At 45.8% G+C, this 20,140-nt stretch overlaps 1 protein-coding gene across 1 annotated transcript in view; it reads left to right on the forward strand.

Annotated features, from left to right (window-relative positions):
* The window catches only part of Txndc5 (thioredoxin domain containing 5), a 29,102-nt gene that overhangs the window by 4,578 nt on the left and 4,384 nt on the right, over window positions 1-20,140 (forward strand). Inside the window, exons 2-7 of the mRNA XM_070024607.1 lie at window positions 1,200-1,349; window positions 8,804-8,909; window positions 14,176-14,272; window positions 16,946-17,061; window positions 19,263-19,349; window positions 19,620-19,763. Of these exons, the coding sequence (XP_069880708.1) occupies window positions 1,200-1,349; window positions 8,804-8,909; window positions 14,176-14,272; window positions 16,946-17,061; window positions 19,263-19,349; window positions 19,620-19,763 (700 nt within the window). The remainder of the gene's footprint in view (window positions 1-1,199; window positions 1,350-8,803; window positions 8,910-14,175; window positions 14,273-16,945; window positions 17,062-19,262; window positions 19,350-19,619; window positions 19,764-20,140) is intronic.

The following is a 20,140-nucleotide window of genomic DNA, read 5'->3' on the forward strand; positions in this document are numbered from 1 at the left end:
TGAGTAGCTAGGATTACAGGCATGAGCCACCAGCACCTTTTTTTTTTTTTTTTTGAACTACTCTTTATTAGCCAGAGGAACAGTTGCAATAAGAAGTGCTAAGCTACTGCTGTAGAGGGAGAGCAGGTGATATTCTCAGGAGAAGATGAAAGAGAATGGATACCAAACAGCCTGGAAAGTAAGACAGACTTGGAATAAGGGACAGCCAAACTCAACCTGAAGGGCAAACAGAAATTAGCTTGGAGAGGTTTAGGGAGAAAGCATCAAGAGGAGAGAGTGTACCAGGCTCTAGAGTCAAAACTTTCGTGTGTGTGTGTGTGTGTGTGTGTGTGTGTGTGTGTGTGTGTGTGTGTGTGTGTGTATGTGTGTGTGTGTGTGTGTGTGTGTGTGTGCCAAACTATCAAGAGGAGAGAGTGTACCAGGCTCTAGAGTCAAAACTTTCGTGTGTGTGTGTGTGTGTGTGTGTGTGCGCGCCAAACTCAACCTGAAGAGCAAACAGAAATTAGCTTGGAGAGGTTTAGGGAGAAAGCATCAAGAGGAGAGAGTGTACCAGGCTCTAGAGTCAAAACTTTCGTGTGTGTGTGTGTGTGTGTGTGTGTGTGTGTGTGTGTGTGTGTGTGTGTGTGTGTGTGTGTGTGTGTGTGTGTGTGTGTGTGTGTGTGTGTGTGTGTGTGTGTGTGTGTGTGTGTGTGTTGGTTCTGGGGCTTGAACTCAGGGCCTGGGCACTGTCCCTGAGCTTTTTTGCTCATGCTCTACCACTTGAGCCACAACTCCACTTCCACTCATTTTGGTAATTAATTGGAGATAAGAGTCTCATTAACTTTCCTGCTCAGGCTGGCTTCAAACCACCATCTTCAGACCTCAGGTTTTTGAGTAAGTAATATTAATATTACAGGCATGAGTCACCAGCACCGGCAATTTATCCTTTTTAGAAAACACCAACACCACAAAGGCCCAGGTAAAAGGAAAGAGAAGACGGGTTTTGACATGGAGGTCAAAAAGGAAGAGCTAAAATAATGCCTTGCTAAGTTCTGATTTGATGCTGAAGTGGCCACTCTGGAGGGGTGGAGACAGGAGCAGGACTGAGACCATTGTGCTGCTGAGAGAAGAAAGGCTAGAGCCTGTTGCCTGGTGGATCAGGTGGGCCAGGCACCCAGGACCTGGCACTCAGGCTGTTTGCTTCCCTCTCTTTGTTACAGGTGCGGACATTGCCAGCGGCTGCAGCCAATATGGAATGAGCTGGGAGACAAGTACAACAGCATGGAGGATGCCAAGGTCTACGTGGCAAAAGTAGACTGCACGACTGACTCGGACGTGTGTTCTGCCCAGGGCGTGCGGGGATACCCCACGTGAGTGGGAGGGACGGGTAGGCGTGTGTCACACGGGGCTGTGGCTTCCCCATCTGTGTGGCCACTATCTGCAGGGGTGCCTTGGCGAGTCTTTGTACATCTGGAGTGAGGAGACTGTGAGGTGAGAGCAGGCACTCAGATTTTAGGAAAGATGGCACTTAATGCTGTACTTCTTATAGATTGCTTTGTTCATTTTTATCAAAAGAGACCTTTAATGAATCAGTGTTAGGTTTTCCTCTATGAGACAATGTGATAGGGGAGAGAGATACTGATGAGGATACATTGTTTACTGTGTGGGAAAGCCACAGTGACACTTCTCTGGTATAAGCAATGTGCTCATGAGGGAATGTGTTTGTGGGACAATAGTGGGGTCTTCCTGGGATCCTGCCCTATGTGATGTCACTGATACATTTCCCACAGACTGTGTTACCCACTTTTTGTGTGTGTGTGTTGGTACTGGGACTTGAACTACAGGGTTGGTCTTGCTTGGCTTTTTTCTTTTTTCTTTTCTCAAGGCTAGCACTCTACCACTAGCACTCTATACCTTCACTTCTGGTTTTTTGCTGGTTAGTCAGAGATGAATCTCACAGACTTACCTGCCTGGACTAGCTTAGAACCTTGATCCTCTTAAGAAGCTAGGATTACAGAGTAAGCCACCAGCACACAGCTTCTCATCCATTTTTTTTTTTTTTTGTTTTGTCGTGGGCCTGAACTCTCACTTGGGTGCTGTCCTTCAGCTCTTCAGCTCAAGGCTAGCGCTCTACCACTTGAGCCACAGCACCACTTCTGGCTTTTTCTGCTTATGTGGTGCTGAGGAATCGAACCCAGGGCCTCATGCATGCAAGGCAAGCACTCTACCACTGAGCCACTTTCCCAGCCCCTCATCCATCTTTGATTAGGATTTTTAGTGATTCCCAACTACTATTCCTAGATTATATTTCATGTGACTAGCACTGGGGTGGTGAAGAGTAGCAGACCAAATGCCAGCAGCTCTAATAGGTGATACTCCATGCTCCCCGGACAGTAGGAGTGTTTGGAGTTTGAGACAAATTATATCTGCTAGGGTGTGAACAACTTTTCCTGAAGGCCCTGTGTTAAAGTCTTAGCCCCCAGTCCCTACCCTGGTACTATTGGTAGGTGACAGAACCTTTAGGAGATGAGACCTAAGGAAAGAAAGCTTAGCCATTGGGGCTGTCTTTAAAGTAGATATTGGGATACTGTGAGCTAAAGTAAACTTCCTCCCTTTATAAAAGGATTATGGCAGGTATTTGTTACAGTAACAGAAAGATGACAAGCACTTAACAAAAGGGACATTTTAGTCCTTTCTATGTTGTTGTAACTGAACAAAGACTGGATGATTATTTACTCAGAGGATGAAGATTATTCACCCTACAATTCTGGAAGGCCAAAGTTGACCGCTGTATGTAGTAAGGGCATTGTTGCTGGTGACGACTCTTCAGAGTCTTGAGGTAGCATTGGGCATCACGTGGTGGAACAGTGCACTTCCTTATTTGCATCTCTCTTCCTCTTATAAAATTACCAATGGAGGCCATACCATCATGACTTTATTTAATCCTGATTCTCTCTCCTCACCTCTTGCCTCATGCTGTAGGCCTGGGTTTGTGACTGAAGTGGTAGAATGTTTGCCTTCAAATGAGTGGCCCTGACTTCAATCTCCAGCACCAACAAAACAAAAAATAAAACCACCATAACAAACCAACACTTCACAATGGGGATGAAATTTCAACACGAGTTTGGATGTGGGACCATACACATAATAGCAGAAGATGAAGTATAAAACTAGGGCAGGGCACTGGAGGCGTGGCTCAGTTGGTAGAGTGCTAGCTAATGAGCAAAAGTGGCAGATACTGAATTTGAGTCCAGAACCCCCCCCCCAAAAAAAAAAAAAACAGGCAGGGAGTGTGTGGTGGGATGGTACATACTTGTGGCTCACACCTGTTAATCCTAGCTACTCAGGAGACTGAGATCTGAGGATTGAGGTTTAAAGCCAGTCTGCACAGACAAATCCTCAAGACTCTTTATCTCCAGTTAATCATCAAGAAGTTGAAACTGGAGGCATAACTCAAATGGTAGAACACCATCCATGAGTAAAACGCAAGGATCTGAGTTCTAGCCCCAGTGCTGGCACAAAAACAGACTATGGGAGGGTTTTTGGGACTCAGCCTGAGGGACTTGGGAGCTGCTTTGAGGTGGTTCCACTTTCCAGCTGAGGTATCCATTCTTATGGAAGAACTTGAGCTCAGGACTGGTAGGCACTGCTTGGTGGAATGTTTCTTCTGAGAGTAGTCATTTATGATAAGAGTGGAAGACTCTTCTAGAAGGCGGCATCCCCATTCAGATCATGTGGCAAGATTGGGAGGGAAAAGTAGTAGACCAAAGATGAAGATGCTGTTTCCACCAGAGGGGGCAGGTTGGCCACTGCAGCTCCCCAGCTACTAGTTATAATCAAGGAAAGAATTCATTACCTGAGTAGTATGCAAGCCTGTGTTTATAAAGTAAGAACTCTTCCATCCTAAGAGGGGGGGTCATAGTGGAATTCTAGTCCCCCATTATGCAGTCGGGTGACAATGACACCCTCACCCCACCTCTAACAGTCATCCAAGCACACTAGTCAATATTGGATTTTCTCCTACACTTGGAAATTTGGTCTTTCCATAAAGGACTCTAGAACTGTTGGTCTTCAGTTAAGGTTTGCTAATCGAAGTGCCACAATACCAGCCTATATATCAGATCAATAGAAACTGTGCTACTGTGTGTACTTAGCATACTTAGTACTTAGTGCTCACTGCTGTGTGCTTTGTAGCCTTGGAGGCAAGAGTGACAGAGGTAGGTTGGATGTAACCCAGCCTGTGTGCACTCCTGTACTGCTAACTATACAAAACATGTCACAGGAAGGCTGAAACTGAAGCTGCTCTGAGGTGGGAAAGCTTCAGGGTGTGCAGGACGTGGTTAAAGGCACCGCAGTACCACTCCAGATGCTGTCTCTCTCTTGTATAAACCTATGCTGGATCCTGTGTCCTGGCTTATTCAGAAGATAGTTATATCCCAAGTAAAACAGGCACTGGTGTTTAGGTATTAAAAAGATGAAAAAGATCTCACACTACAACAATGGGTGAGAGGTTCCCTATGACCACAGGCCTGCAGAAATGTCCAAGAATAATTGCTTTAGTTTTGTGCCAGTACTGAGTCTTGAACTCAGGGCTTTACTGCATTCTTTTTTTTTTTAATTGTGAAAATACTGCACAGAGGGGTTACAATTATATGGGCAAGGTAATGAGTACATTTCTTATCAAGCATTGTTACCTCCTCCTTTGTTTCCCCTTCCCAGCCCTTCCCATCACTGCATTCTTTTCGTGTGTGTGTGTGTGTGTGTGTGTGTGTGTGTGTGTGTGTACACATACGTGTATCCTGTGGTGTGTGTGTGTGTGTGTGTACACATACGTGTATCCTGTGGTGTGTGTGTGTGTGTGTACACATACGTGTATCCTGTGGTTTGAACTCAGGGCCTGGGCACTGTCCCTGTACTTTTTTCAGGCTACTGCTCTCTACTTGAGCCACAATTCCACTTCGGGCATTTATTATTTATTTATTTATTTATTTAGGTAGGTAGATAGTTAACTGGAGATGAGAGTCTCATGGACTTTGTTGCCTGGGCGGCTTCAAACCACAATTGTCAGATCTCAGTCTTCTGAATAACTCGGATTAAATGTGTGAGACCCGCTGGGTGCTGGTGGCTCACGCCTGCAATCCTAGCTACTCAGGAGGCTGAGATCTGAGGATCACGGTTCAAAGCCACCACAGGCAGGAAGGTCCGTGAGATTCTTCAATAAATCACTAGAAAACCAGAAGTGGTGCTGTGGCTCAAGTGGTAGAGCACTCACCTTGAGCTTCAAGAGCACATGGACAGCACCCAAGCCCAGAGTTCAAGTCCCATGACCGACCAAAAAAAAAAAAAAAGTGTGAGACCCCAGTGACTGGCCCAAGAATAGTTTTGTTTTTGTCTGTTTGTTTTTAGCAGAGTACAAGAGGAAGTGTTGTGTACACATATAGTTACATAAAGGCATTAGTGCATTTATATTCTGTGTGAGTTTTTGCTTCCTTTAAAATAGTACCTATCTCATAGAATTGTGGCAGCACCTGAATTAGGTGATTTTATGTCATTCTCCCTTGATACACTGAGTTGGAGTGAGAATTTCATAGAGATGGCTATTGAGAAAAATGTTTTAAGGGAAATGATTCTCATTGAGTCAAAAAAGAATCATCTGAGAAAGCCTTAGCAGTGGCTGGACTGAAGGGAAGTATCTGTATTAGTTGATATTAGACTTGGACGGCTAAAAGCATTAGAAATATATGGTCTCAGCATCCAGAAGGCTAGAATACCAAAATTAAGCAATCAGCAGGATTCTGCTCCCTCTGTCTTGTAGGAGAATCCTTTGCCTCATCTCCATTAGCACACTCTTGAAAGACATTCCAGGTGCAGACTAGCACCTGGCAGCCCTTGCATCCCCTGGCTTGTGTTGTATTACTTGAGCCCTGTTTTCACATGGCCTTCTCTCTGTATGCATGTCTCTCTCCAAATTTCCCTTTGTTTTAAGGAGATCAGTCATAGTGAATTAGGGACTACTGTAGTGAACTCATCATAACTGATCACCTCTGTGAATATCAGGTTTCTAAATGAGATCACTTCTGAGTTAGGTATTAGAATTTCAACAGCTCCGTTTTAGGGGGTCTCAATTTAACCCCCATTACCATTCCAGCAGTAGGAATTTTCTACAGTTTTTCCAGAGTGACACCTAAGTGGAGATTTTCTCCTCTACAGCCTCCTTGAAAGAGACACAAATGCCTGTGCAGGAGGTTAGTAGTAGCAGCAGAATCATGGGCTTGTATCCTGAGCCTGGTCTCTATCACCGCCTTCGCCTCTAGTAGCAGTGAGAATTGAATTCGTGCACCTCAGACCAAATTGAAGGCCTGCACTGGAAGCCTAAGCTCTCCCCCTGCCCGGCACTCTCTGAACATCCTAAGGCGGAATCTCAAACTGGGTCAGGTCACAAAGATCTTTCAGTCTAACAAGTGTTAACGTTTTTAATTTTAATTTTTGATTTTGTTCAATGTGGACCAAATTGTGAAAAAAAAAAGTCACAGGTTAAGTCTGTGTTTGAACACTAGCAGAGAAATAAATGAGTTTGATAACCCATTTCTTTGTGATGTGAGGACCCTGTGTTTCCACAGAGGTGGGGGGAAAGGTGAAGGCCAGCGAGCAACTGCCATGTCTCTGACTCCATCTCACTTTGCTCCAGCTATAGGAGGCCCGTTGGCTGGTGAGGGTGCTCTTAGTGGTGATAGCATACTTGGAGTTGCTTATAGTGTTGGCTTTTGTATGATCTTCATTGGAGGCACAATATACTGGCTAATTCCGGTTAGAATTTTGTTTAAACTTACAAATTAGATATTTACCTTATATATTTTTTTTCTTCTTTTCTTTATTTTTTTTTTTGTCATAGGGCTTAAACTCTGGGCCTGGGCGCTGTCCCTCAGCTCAAGGTTAGCGCTCTACCACTTGAGTCACAGTGCCACTTCTGGTTTTCTGGTGGTTTATTGGAGATAAGAGTCTCACGGACTTTCCTGGCCCGGCTGGCTTTGAACCATCATCCTCAGATCTCAGCCTCCTGAGTAGCTAGGATTACAGGCGTGAGCCACAGGTGCCAGCCCGTTATATATTTTAATTGCAGATAGTCCCAACTTGCTGATGGTTTGATCTGGGATTTTCTTGGGGAGTGGGGTCACCCAGATGACCTGAGACATTCAGAACATGCGATAACGAGCCCTCTATTATAAAATAAGGTTGCATTAGATGATTCTGTCAGCTGTAGGCAATGGGAGGGTCTGAGCATGTTTAAGGCAGGCTGGACTAAGCTCTGGTATTTGGTAGTTGGTTATTGAATGCATTTTCAACTCAACCTTGTTTTCAACTCTGACAGAACCCTGTTGAAAGTGCGGCCGTTCTGTATAAGCAATGGAGAAAGTGGGAACAGGGGCTTGTGCATCATCAGAGGTACCTCATAGACCACCTGAGCCCTAGGGACCTCACCTGTGCCCTTAACATAATTGTAGGTTCTCAGTAACGCCAGGATTCCCTTTTCACTTTCGTGCTGCTTTTCTTGCTTAGCTGTGAATCATCATGCTAAGTAGAGTTAGCATGGTTTGCCTCCTCTAAGATATTTATATTGAACTCCTAACCCCAAGTGATGGTATTGGTAGCATTTGGGAGAGGTCCAGGTCATTGGGGAAGAGCCTTTGTGAATGGGTTCATGCCCTTGCTGAAGAGACTCCAGAGAACTGTTTTGCTTCTGGGGTGTGAGGACTGAGGGAGAAGGTGCCTTGGAGAACTGAAAGCCCTCAGAGGTGCAGAATGCACCACGCCGTATCTTGGACTTCTAGTCTCCAGAACTGTGAGAAATCCATCTCTGCTGTTTGCAAACATCACAGTCTGTAGTGTTCTGGTATAACAGCCTGAACTGCCTGTGGCACTCTGTAAGCCTGTAGATCTTGTTTCTGAACACACTGATTTATAAAGCTGATTCTGGACATGGTGCACTGACTCACAACCCCCCGCATTTGTGCTATGGAGGTATAGGGGTTTCTTAAGATAAATGGGCCTGCCCTCAAACCCTACTCTGTATTTCTTTCCTATTTTTTCTGACAGAAGCCACATTTTTGTCCAGTCATCTTTGACATGTGTGAAGTTTCACATCAAGCATATTTTCCCATGACCAATGGAGTGGCCCTGTGCCAGGAAAGGCCAATTCCATCTTCAGGTTAGGTCTGTTATTCACCACTGAAAGACTATTCCCATACCCTCTCTGCAGATTCCTTCAGACACCAGTGTGTATAGGGAAAGAAGAGATCCTGCTCCAGGAGGAAGCAAGTGAATGTCCAGGATGCACTTACAGTTGGAAACTTGAGTTCCGATAACTTTGCAGGACAGTCTGATATCTGTCAGTGTAGTATAATACAGTGACATCATGCTTTGTCTCATCCTCCACACTTTCAACAGCAGCAGCAGCAAAAGATGATGGATGGGTACCTTGCCAGGAAGGATAGGGCACACGTAACGGGGAGATGCAGCTTCAGAACTCATGCACCAAGCACAGAGCAGTAAGCACTGGGTTTTAATTCCAGCAAGTTTTCACCTTGGTCTTCATAACGCCTTGAATAACATCAGAAACTTCTGTCAATTGGGGGTTACATGAATATATTTATGTCCTGGAGCATAATTTTAATGTTTCTCTTTGAAGTTTTTATCAGGGGGTCAGGTGCCTGGCCAACTGCCCTGGCCTGCTCACTTCTGTCTGGCTCTCAGTGATTTTTGATAATTCCTCTAACTTTGAAGTCTCTTAGATTCCTGCTCTGCCTAACTGTTGTTGTTATTGCAGCCTCAAGTTTTTTAAGCCTGGCCAAGAAGCAGTGAAGTACCAGGGTCCCCGGGACTTCCAGGCCCTGGAGAATTGGATGCTGCAGACACTGAGTGAGGAGCCAGCTGTGAGTGACCACCCCTCTCTCTCTGTTCCTTCCTCCATTTGGGGGCAGCTTAGCCTCTGGGCCCTCCAATTCTCTACCAGGACCTTTGCCCTTCACCTCTCAAACAGCCCCTTGGTGTGTAGCTTTAATCCCACCAGCTGTGGCAGAGTGTGGCTCTTTCCTTTTCTCTGTCTCCCAAGGCCCTAGATGGCTTCGCTGATCATGCAATCTACCACCCTTAGCAAGTGCTTTTACTCTTCATCTCATGTGTGGCGGGGGTACTGCGAGGACACTGTGAGAATGTTGCTTAACTAAGAAAAATGTCCCTTCCTCTGCTGCCTACCTATGTTAAAAGTTTTCATTTTATTGTAACTTACTGCAGTCATAAAGTATTCCTTAAGTACCTCCCTGTGTCTGGTGCTTCCTGATAAAAGGTGAGGGCCTGGGCACACAGAGATGGGGTGGTGTGTGCTTGGACAGTGTAGCTGTGTGTTCTTAGGATTAGGGAATGGTGAGCATCCCCTGTTGAAAGCCTATGACGAGTTAATAGCAAGAGCATCTGAGGTCTGTGGCTTCAGTGTCAGCACTTAAGTACGACTGCTTGGGTCAGGGCAGCGTGTGCTGGTGTGGAGGTGGCCTGTGGCTACCTGCAGATGTGCCATGCCCCTGGGGCCTCCCCCACACCTCTGGAGCTCTGCAGCTCACTAGTGTCACTTTCCAGCAGGTGTGCATGACTCCTCCACTGTCCTGTACTCTCTCTGGATATCACAGCTACTCAGAAACTCAGTTGCTGCTTTAGTGCTATGATAGTACATGCTTAAAAGCTCCATAACTGCATGGAGAAGAGTATTGGTTCATGGCATCAAATAGGGTTCAGCAGAGTTAACAACCTCCTTTTATTAGTGGGGAAAATCCCTTTCATTTTAGGGGCAAGAAGGCTGGATGAGTAATTGCCATACAGATATAACTTCTATACAGATTAAATCTGTGTGGATACAGATTTCAGCTTCACATTTTTCTGGGAAGATGTCCTCCTTTCTTGGACAGGGGACAGTTTAGGATATGAGGAGAACTTTAAAGAGGTGTTAATAGCCTCAGAAAATTTTTAAATGTTGCACCCCCTTCCCCCCTCTGAAGCCCATTTTCTATGAGGGCTTTATTCAGCAGCCTAAGTCAGGTTGGTAAGATTGTCTCAGGAAAAACTCCATAAGGGAAGTAAGTAACAGCCTCAAGTGCATGCAGAGGAGGACAGGCAATTTTGGGCCCAGCATGGAAGTCCACAGGTCATTTGCTGTCTGCATGTAGAGGGAATGCTGTATGGAATCCAGTCTAGAACTATAGAATCCAGGCGCCATGATTTAGGTTCTCCGAGTAACAGGGATCTGAGCTCCCTATTGGTCCTCAGATCTCTTGTCACAGTGACAGTGTTCTTGCTGTGGACAAGTTTGAATATGAGCTGAGTATCCCTTACCTTACCCAAAACCACTCGCAGCGTGTTGAGTGTTTTGGATTTTGGAATGTTTGCATATACATAATGAGATATCTTGAGATGGGGCCCAAGGCTAAACATGAAACTCATTGATGCTTTCTATTTTTGTTAGGGATAATACACACAAACGCACACACACATGCACACACACCCAAATCCAATCTTTGTACAATATTTATAGTATTAGGTCCCTTCGTGTTACCATGAAGCTGCCTAGAAAGTTTCAGAGTGATGAGTGCTTACTCTGAAATCCATTGCGTTTGAATGTAGTGCTGGGGTCAAACCCAAGTCTCTTACATGCTGCTCTGTTTAGCTTTTGAAACTATGGAGTACTTTAAAGCTTGCCCTTTCTTTTCCTTTCCTTCCTTTCTTCCCCTTTTTTCCCCTCTCTTTTCTCCTTCTCTCCCTTTTTTGGGGTTTGAGCTCAAGTTCTTTCAGTTGTTAAGGAGTCTCTCTGCTACTTGATCCCTTCCCCCTCCTTCTCCACTTTGTTTTTGCCAAGGGCCAGCCTTGGGCCACTTGCTCTAGCCTAGGATGACAGGTATGGATCACCAGCCTAGCTGGTTGGTTCAAGTAAGGTCTCCTTCTTTGTGGGTCTGGATTGGCTTTTGTGATCCTCCCCATCCCTGCCTCCTATGCAGCTGGGGTTACAGGCCTGAGCAGCACAGCTATCTATCTACTTATTGCATAGCAGTTGTATTTGTGTTAGCTGGAATTTGGAAGCATTGGGTTTAAAGTGGTAAATCTTAAGCACACTGGTGTCTCGATATTGCGGACTATTCCTTGGCAGTGTAAAGGACACACATCAGTATCAGTGGATCATCAGGAAGCAGTGGAGGAAGTGAAACCCACTTCAAAAGGTCAGATGACGTGCTGCATTTCCAGCACTCTTTTTTTTTTTGTCATGGGGCTTGAGCTCTGGGCCTGGCATTGCCCCCCAGCTCTTCAGCTCAAGGCCAGTGCTCTACCACTTGAGCCACAGTGCCACTTACGGTTTTCTCAGTGGTTTATTGGAGATAAGAGTCCCGTGGACTTTCTGCCTGGGCTGGCTTTGAACCGCAATCCTCAGATCTCAACCTTCTGAGTAGCTAGGATTATAGACAGGTGTGAGCCACCGGAGAGAGGAGAAAGGAAGGGGGTTGTAGAAGTGCCAGAGGCACTTGGGTATGATGAAGTGGAACTTTGGATTTTGTGTGTGCACGTGTGTCAGTCCTTGGGTTTGAACCCCAGGCCCTCACACTGGCACTTTTTTCTCTTTTTTTGTGCTTGTCATGGGGCTTGAACTCAGGGATTGGGCACTGTCCCTGAGCTTTTTTGCTCAAAGCTAGTGTTCTACCACTTGAGTCAGTGTCACTTCTAGATTTTTAGTGATTAATTGGAACATGAGAGCCTCATGGACTGGCTTTGAACTATGATCTTCAGATCTCTGCTTCCTGAGTGCTGTAATTCCCACGCATGGGCTACCTGAATCCTGTCAGAACTTAGATTTTTTTTAAGTGAAAATTTGAAAAAGTTTATTTGTATTTATACCTAAATACATTTTATATGAAGAATAAATCTGAATTTTCTCTTTAGTGTTAATAGCAATATAAAAAAAGTCAATCTGCCATTTAATTTTTCCTCCATTTTTATTTCCATATTTGCTTTTCTGCTTTGTTCATAAATAGCTGGAATCATAAGTATGTCATTCATGATGTTATGTTGTATGTTGCTCTGTTGATGATATTTTATGATTGGATTGTGGAATTATTGTAACTTGACTCTCAGTGGATATTGAGGTTCTAATTTTTTGATTGTCAGCATTGCTGCTTATCTTTGTAAAGAATATTTTTGTCCTTCAAAGTGACTTTTTTTTTTTCTTTCAAGTCCTAGGGCTTGAAATCTGGGCCTGGGCATGGTGCCTGAGCTCTTTTTGCACCTTCAGTCACAGTGCCACTTCTGGTTTTTGGTGATTAATTGGAGATAAGAGTCTCACAGACTTTTCTGCCTGGGCTGGCTTTGAACTACAATCTTCAGATCTCAGCCTCCTGAGTAGCTAGGATGACAGGTGTGAGCCACCAGTGCCAGGCTCAGAGTGACTTTTGTAGAATACATCCCTGACAAAAAGTTACAAAGCCAAAAAAGTGTTCTAGGAGTCGTGTCAGGCCAGGCATTGGTTGCTCACTTTTTTTTGGGGGGGGGGGGGGTCTGGTCGTGGGCCTGAACTCTAGGCCTAGGTACTGTCCCTCAGCTCTTCAGCTCAAGGCTAGCATTCTACCATTTGAGCCATGAGCCACTTCAGCTTTTTTTTTTCTGCTTATGTGGTGCTGAGGAATCGAATCCAGGGCCTCAAGCATGCAAGGCAAGTGCTCTACCACTAAGCCACCTTCCTAGCCGTCACTTTTTTTTTTTTGGTCAGTCGTGGGGCTTGAACTCGGGCCTGGGCACTGTCCCTCAGCTTCAGCTCAAGGTTAGTGCTCTACCATTTGAGCCACAGTGCCACTTCTGGTTTTCTGAGTGGTTTATTGGAGATGAGTCTCACAGACTTTCCTGCTAGGGCTGCCTTTGAACCAGGAACCTCACATTTCAGCCTCCTGAGTAGTTAGGATTATAGGCATGAGCCACCAGTGCCTTGCCTTCACAATTGTTATAATAAGTATTCAGGAGGCTGAGCCCTGAGGATTGCAGTTTGAAGCTAGCCCAGGCAATAAAGTCTGTGAGACTACTGAAAAAGCTAGAAGTGGACCTGTGGCTCAGGGGGTCGAGCACTAGCATTGAGCAAAAAGAAGTTCAAGTCAGCGCCCAGTTCAGGCTCCAGGAAAGGCACAAATACATGCAGAAGTCATGTCAGCGTCTTCATTTTCTACTCTCAGCAGTGATTGGTTTGGTTTCTATGACACTGTGGAGTCCCCAGGATTCGGCGGGGGGGTCACTTGAGCAGTGGCTGAGGACCCAAAAGTGTGTGCCTTATGAGTGCCACAAGTGACTATTTGGTGTTAAAAGTCTCTTCGTGTCGCTCTGTTCACTTCACCTACTTCTCAGCCATCCTTTCATGTGGGTGCTTACAAGTGTTAAATAACTTTTTTTCAGTGGATTGTGATTATTTTTAGTCCCCGACTGTACTCAGATCATAAATATAATCCTTAGGCACTTGTATGGCATAGGAAAAGCCACTGGCTGTAGGGTTGGGCTCCGTCTGGGATTGCAGTCATCCCTTGGAGGTCTTGGAAAGTGTCCACTGACGATGATGGGGGAACCACTGTACTTGCAGAGCAGAAGCATCTTCTACGGAGTGTTCTCTCTGGTTCCATCCCAAACTTAGTGATGTCGGTTATGTTCTTTACATTTGGTAGACATCCTTCCTATTAGCCACTTTTCTATCAGTTTTTGCAGTTTTACTCTGCTCTACAGGTCCTGCCGCTGTATGAATTAAGGGTAACCAGGCCCCGTTGTTCCCCAGTGGTTTCTTATTAGTTTTTTTTTCCCCATTGTCCTGCTGTTGAGCCTGTTGGGAAGGCTATTTTGTATTCTATGTGAAGTCTCAGATTACATTTCTAAGAAGACAAGGTTTGGGCTGGACTTTCCTTGCTCCTCTCCTCTTCCTGTGGTTTAGCTGTGGGGTAGAGCTGGCTGCCCTGGAGCCTCAGTCCTGCAGGGTGAGCCTGGTAAGGGGTGTGCTGCTAAAGCACCCAGACCCCCTGACCTCGTTTAACCCGGCAGCACTGCACAGAGGTGCTGGGTGCGAGTGGTCATCAGAGGCCAGTCACCTCAGTGGCTTCACTGTGTCTTCAGTGACTGTAGCTTTGTTTCTCCCTGTAGACACCAGAGCCGGAAGCAGAACCACCCAGAGCCCCCGAGCTCAAGCAGGGATTGTATGAACTCTCAGCCAGCAACTTTGAGATGCATGTTGCACAAGGTAAGATGGTAAGAAGGGTGGGTGTTGCTTCCTGACACTATAGACAAGGCCAGGATGGAGACAGCACTGTTCCTGTCCCCCGATGAGGATCTCGGCCCACCTGCTCTTAGACATTGTTCCTCCTTTTGTTTCTGTCTTTGCAAATAGGCAGGCCTGATGTTAAGTGAAGGCCTCACAGATAACAAATAAACACACTTAATGTGCATACAAGCTACCTCCTACCCTTGGATAAGAAAGTGTTTATATTAACGCTAATCATGTATTTACTGTCCTGAAGCAGTGTATAGGGATTGCTGCTACTTATGAGTCCGTTTAATATTCTTCTTACATAAAGTAATAGCTTTCTGTACTAGAGCTCACGTTTTTGTGAAGGGCTCCTAAGTACTGAACAATCTCTAATGTGAGCAAGTACCAAGCTGTGAGGAAAAGCTTAGGATTGTACCTGACCTTGTAGCTTCTGCATGCTGGGAGCCCGAGTTCTCCTCTAGCTTATTATTAAAGTAACTCCTGGCCATGTCTTTAGCATTTCCCTCTTTCTATTAGAAGTTAATCTGCACCCGTGTTCCAACCCTGGGACCTCCACCTGGGTCCCCTAGGGAGCTTAATGGGTTCAAACTGACTATTATATCTTCTTAGTGATGGCCCCTGTAAGTCCATGCCAGCTCACTCTGAGAGCAAGCCCTGCTGTAAGCAGCATTCAGTACACCCTTGCCTGCTGCCCCAGGAGGCTCTTTCCTCCTAGCGAAGCCTGGCTTCCTGCCAGCCTGCTCTCTGTCAGTACTGAGTGGGTTCCTGGAAATTTCTCCACCTGTAGCATGGGGCAGATTGTCTACCTGTCTGCATATGCTTTTAGCCTAGCATGGGTTCCAAATAAGTGCTTCACAATTTCCCCAGTGCCTTATTGCCATGGTGATGGGGCTGCAGCCACTAGCATTGGTGTGGTGGAGTCTAAGCCAGGCCACCATCAGCATCCATTGGCTCATTCTGTCTGGCCACAGGTGGAGCAGCACAGACAAAAATCTTCAATGTCCAGATAATGGTACTTGAGAATTTAATTTTTCCTCCCACCCCCACGCAGGAGAGTAATAACTATTTTTTTAAACCTTCTATTTTATGGCATAACAACAGAGAGATCAAACACTAGTGAATTGCAACACTGCAAACACTTTCCAGACCAAGACATCAAACTGCCGCCTCTGGGGTCCCATCCATCTCACAGCCCTCCCTCCCTCCCTCCCAGCACTTTGCTAGCTTCTGTAGAAACCACTCCAATAAACCAGGTGTAGTGGCTCCTGCCTGTAATCCTAGCTTCTCAGGAGGCTGAGATCTGAGGATCAAGGTTCAAAGCCAGACCAATTAACCACCAGAAAACCAGAAGTGGCGCTGTGGCTCACCGTGGTAAAGTGCTAGCCTTGAGCAAAAAAGCTTAGGGACAGCGCCCAGGCCCAGAATTCAAGGCCCATGATAGACAAAACTAAAAAAAGGGAAGCCAGGCGCTGGTGGCAGTCTTTCTATACTGCCTGTTTTAAAATCATTCATGTGTCTGTTCTGTGCACTGTGATTTGGTTGTTTTTATATACTGATGGCTCCTGACTGTTTACATTGGGTCTATAGGTACAGTAAACGCTCATTGATACACAATGGGGGCTTATCAGGACTTAACCCCGTTGTGAGTTGAGGAACGTCTGTGTAGATTTCTGTGTGTATGTCCTTTAAAAAAAATGTTCATGTATGGAGAGGTTCCAGTTACATAAATCAGGTAAAGGGTACATTTCCTTTTGGACAACATCACCCCTTCCCTCACCTCGTAGGTGTGTTCTTACACATTTCTGTTAGCATCTCTTCCTTCTGCACTTGGTTTGTGAGCCTGCAGAATGTTTTGGACTTTGCTGATTGAATCCCCATGGTGGTTTATACACTCCTTTCCCAGAATTCTTGTAAATTACTAGTCACATCTAGGAACAGTGTCATCTCAGCCTGCTGTGTGTCTGGTTGTGTCTACCGTGGGAGCAGCCCTAACAATCTGCATGCACTCATGAGCAGTGCAGGGGCTCACCTCACATCCTTTCAGTTGTGTGTGTGTGCGTGTGCGTGTGCGCTGGTCCTGGGGCTTGAACTCAGGGCCCAGATGCTGTCCCTAAGCTTTTTGTGTCAAGTCTAGCACTCTAGCACTTGATCCACAGCTCCACTTTGAGACTTTTTGGTAATTAACTGGAAATGAGTCTCATGGCTTTTTCTGCCCAGGCTGTCTTTGAACCATGATCTTCAGATCTCAGTCTTCTGAGTAGCTAGGGTTATAGGGATAAGCCACCCGTATCTGGCTTCCTTTCATTTTTTTAAGCAGGAGAAAAACTTATCCTCATTTATTGCTTCTTGGTTATGGTTATGGTTCATAAACAATACAGGCTAACTGCCTGATTCTTGCTGTTTACTGCCAGTTTTCTAATTGTGAATTGGTTTCCTATTCTTGAAAGGTTTCGTTTTGAGTATCATTATGAACTCATTATAAACATAGGACTGCAGGTCATTCCTTACCACTTAAAAGGTTCAAGTGAACTGAGGTTTGCTAAGCAGGTGAACAAAGATCTGATTCTTCAAGTCAACTTACCATACAGCATGATGTAAATCACAGATCCTCTCCCCCACCCCTTCTCTCTTGGCCCTCTACTAAAGGCAACCACTTTATCAAGTTCTTCGCTCCATGGTGTGGTCACTGCAAAGCTCTGGCTCCAACCTGGGAGCAGCTGGCTCTGAGCCTCGAACATTCTGAAGCTGTCAAGATGGGCAAGGTAGGTGAAAGCCCTTATTAAACTGGAAATTGGCTGTGTGGGGCTGGATTAATGAATGGAGTAGCCCATTATTTATTCTGTGTGCAAAGTTGCAGACTTGATTTATTAGTTCCATCTAGTGTGCCACTTGACAACTCATTTTACCTCCACCAGTGGCAGCCTGCTTTAGAGTTTGCTAGCTTTTCCACAGCCTAGAGATAAAATTAGGGCATTGGCTGTGTTGTTTATTTTGAAGAGAGTGCCAATTCTGAACTGGCAGCCCTGAAGCCTTTCTGCAGAGACACAGGGTAGTCCGTTGTAGAACATCCACAGCACACCGTGGAACTCACTCAGGCATTCTCTCTTGAAGGGCCCTGGGCTGTGGGTTTGCATAGGCTCACTGCATACCTTTCCTTGCTGTTAGCCAGGGATTTTTTTCCACCTGTCTCCACTTACCAAAAGCCAGAAGCGCTGTCTAACAGTTTCCGTGTAACCAGACTTTCTGGAACTATCAAGAGCAACTCCTGGGCCGTTTGAACTTCACTTGTCTGCTGGCATCCACCAGATATCACCAGAAGGGTTTCCTTTTCTTTCTTTTTTTTTTGGGTCCGGTTGTGGGGCCTGAACTCTGGGCCTGGGTGCTGTCCCTCAGCTCTTCAGCTCAAGGCTAGCACTCTACCACTTGAGCCACTTCCGGGTTTTTTCTTTTTGCTTATGTGGTGCTGAGGAATCGAACCCAGGGCCTCAGGCATGCAAGGCAAGTGCTCTAACCACTGAGCCACCTTCCCAGCCCCAGAGTTTCCTTTTCATGAAAAGAAAATCCCAATTTTCTACTTTGCCACAGGTTGGTTTGTATATGGAAGTAGCTGTGTCAGTCTACCTACTACAACAAGGTAGACAAAAGCACCACTTAGGGACTGGATAGACCTGACTGGCTAGCCTTAGAATGCTCATGCCTCAGTCTGCCCCTTTGCAACTGGAGGCAAACTTGGATATGTAGTTGGGAGGTAAAAACGCACTGCTTTCATATGAGCCTATGGAATAAACTGTGATCATTTATTATTGTTAGTAGATAAATGGTTCCTTCACATTTGTTAAATATTTTTTATGTGTTCTAATTATATGTTATGATTATATTGAACATTTTATGGAGATAATTGTAAAATAATCCCTTTATCTCCTAACTGTATGCTTCCTTTCAATGGCTTCCTGAGCTTTCTTGAGAGGTTTATAATCAGTTTATCTCAGTCAAGGTCCCAGCAGAAGCAGGCATGAGAAGACTCAGCCCCCAGGTTGGGGGTGGGGGGCTCTTCTCTGGGCAGCTTGGTTGGGTTACAGGGCCCCAGATCTGCTCATGCCCTCCCTGTACTCTACTTGAGGCTTTCTTCTTGGCCCTCACTGAAGTCTAAAGGTGTAAAACAGTCATACCCTAATCTGTTGGCGTGGTGTAAAACACCTTAGTCCTGATAAGCCCAATTTAATGCCACTAGTAAAAGAAAAGGGCATAATAAATTGTTCTAGGAAAATGTTAGGCAAGCAGAATCTTTATAAAAGATTTAAATGGAATAAAAAGCTTGAGCTACAATTGTTGACAAATAAAGCTTACAGATTTAAAGGATGCATGATCTAAATTGGACATCTTCACAGCCTCACCTTTACTGTATGCCAAGTACACCTGCCACAAAATTGACTGCTTGCACATGTGGAGTGTGAGACTCCAACCCGGGCTTGTGTGTGCCAGGCACTTGCACTATCACTGAGCCACAGCCCAGCCCTGCTCTCCTTGATTTGAAACTGCCTCGGTGTGAACGTGAGAGTTCCTTGTGCCATTTGGCGCTGGGAGTTGCCCATGTAAGCATCCTGCCCAACCCTGTACCCAGATGTTAGGTCAGTCTCTGTAACTCTAGCTGCTGACCTGCTCAGGCTAAAATAATTGCTGCCCAAATATTGCCATTTTCATGTGAGTTCAAATCTCATCATTGCACTCCATAAACTGAGTGTATTTTGGCTTTTAGGAGAAGTCTCTCTAAAAGCTGCATCTTTTTTTTTTTAATGTTTTCTAAAATACAAAGTTCGTTTAATCAAGAAGGCCCTGGAAGACAGAACCTGAAGGGAGGGTGAGAAAGGAGATGGAAGAGGGCATCAGAATGCAGCTCTTCTGAGCATGTCCCTTTAATCAAGAAGGCCTTCTTGATTAAGCTGATCAGCAACTCTGTTTTCAGGTTGACTGTACGCAGCACTATGGACTCTGCTCAGAAAACCAGGTCCGAGGCTATCCCACTCTGCTTTGGTTCCGAGATGGTAAGAAGGTAGGTCGGCATCTGGTTCCTGGGCGATGGCCCATCCCCAGCTGGAGGCCGCTGACTTGGTGGCAGAAGGCCACATCCACCGCTGGAGCAAGCATCTTTCACTTGAGAGGTTCTTGTAGTTAAGCACATTGCCTCTTCCCTCCTTCCGTACCTGGCCCAGCTTCTCAGAACTCCTTGGGCAGCAGAGTGCTGCCCCATCCCCAAATGGTGATGGGGTTGAGGCGGCAGGTGAGGGGGGCAGCATCTTCACATGGCCCATGTCCCCCACAGGTGGATCAGTACAAGGGGAAGCGAGACTTGGAGTCGCTGAGAGACTACATCGAGTCACAGCTGCAGGGGCCAGAGGTGGGAGCCCCAGAGACCATCCAGCCCTCAGAGGCCCCAGTGCTGGCTGCTGAGCCCACAGGTGACAAGGTACGTGCCTGCTGCCCTTGGTGAGAATGACAGGGGTGGCCCAGACTGCCCACCCACCTGCAGAGAGAGGACATTGTCCTCAACCTCACCTGTACACAGAGGGGCCGTTAAACTCGAATGGTTGCCTTCAGTTACCTTCTCAACCCAAAACATGTTCTTCATCTAATTTTACATGCTGAAAGGCCTTGGTAAATACGAATTTCCCTTCTCAAACCCCGAGGCACACAGAAAACCTATTCCTAATCTCATGAAGCCTTCCTTTTGGACCTAGTTGCTCTGGGTGATAAATGTGAGGGAGTTTGCTGTGAAGTTCTGGCTGCTGCCCAGCCCCATTCCACCTATACCACAAGTGCCCAGGGTTACTTCACCTTAGCACA

The sequence above is a fragment of the Dipodomys merriami genome, unplaced genomic scaffold (assembly GCF_024711535.1).
Source record: "Dipodomys merriami isolate MVZ:Mamm:240054 unplaced genomic scaffold, mDipMer1.0.p SCAF_16, whole genome shotgun sequence".
In the NCBI taxonomy this organism is placed as follows: domain Eukaryota; kingdom Metazoa; phylum Chordata; class Mammalia; order Rodentia; family Heteromyidae; genus Dipodomys; species Dipodomys merriami.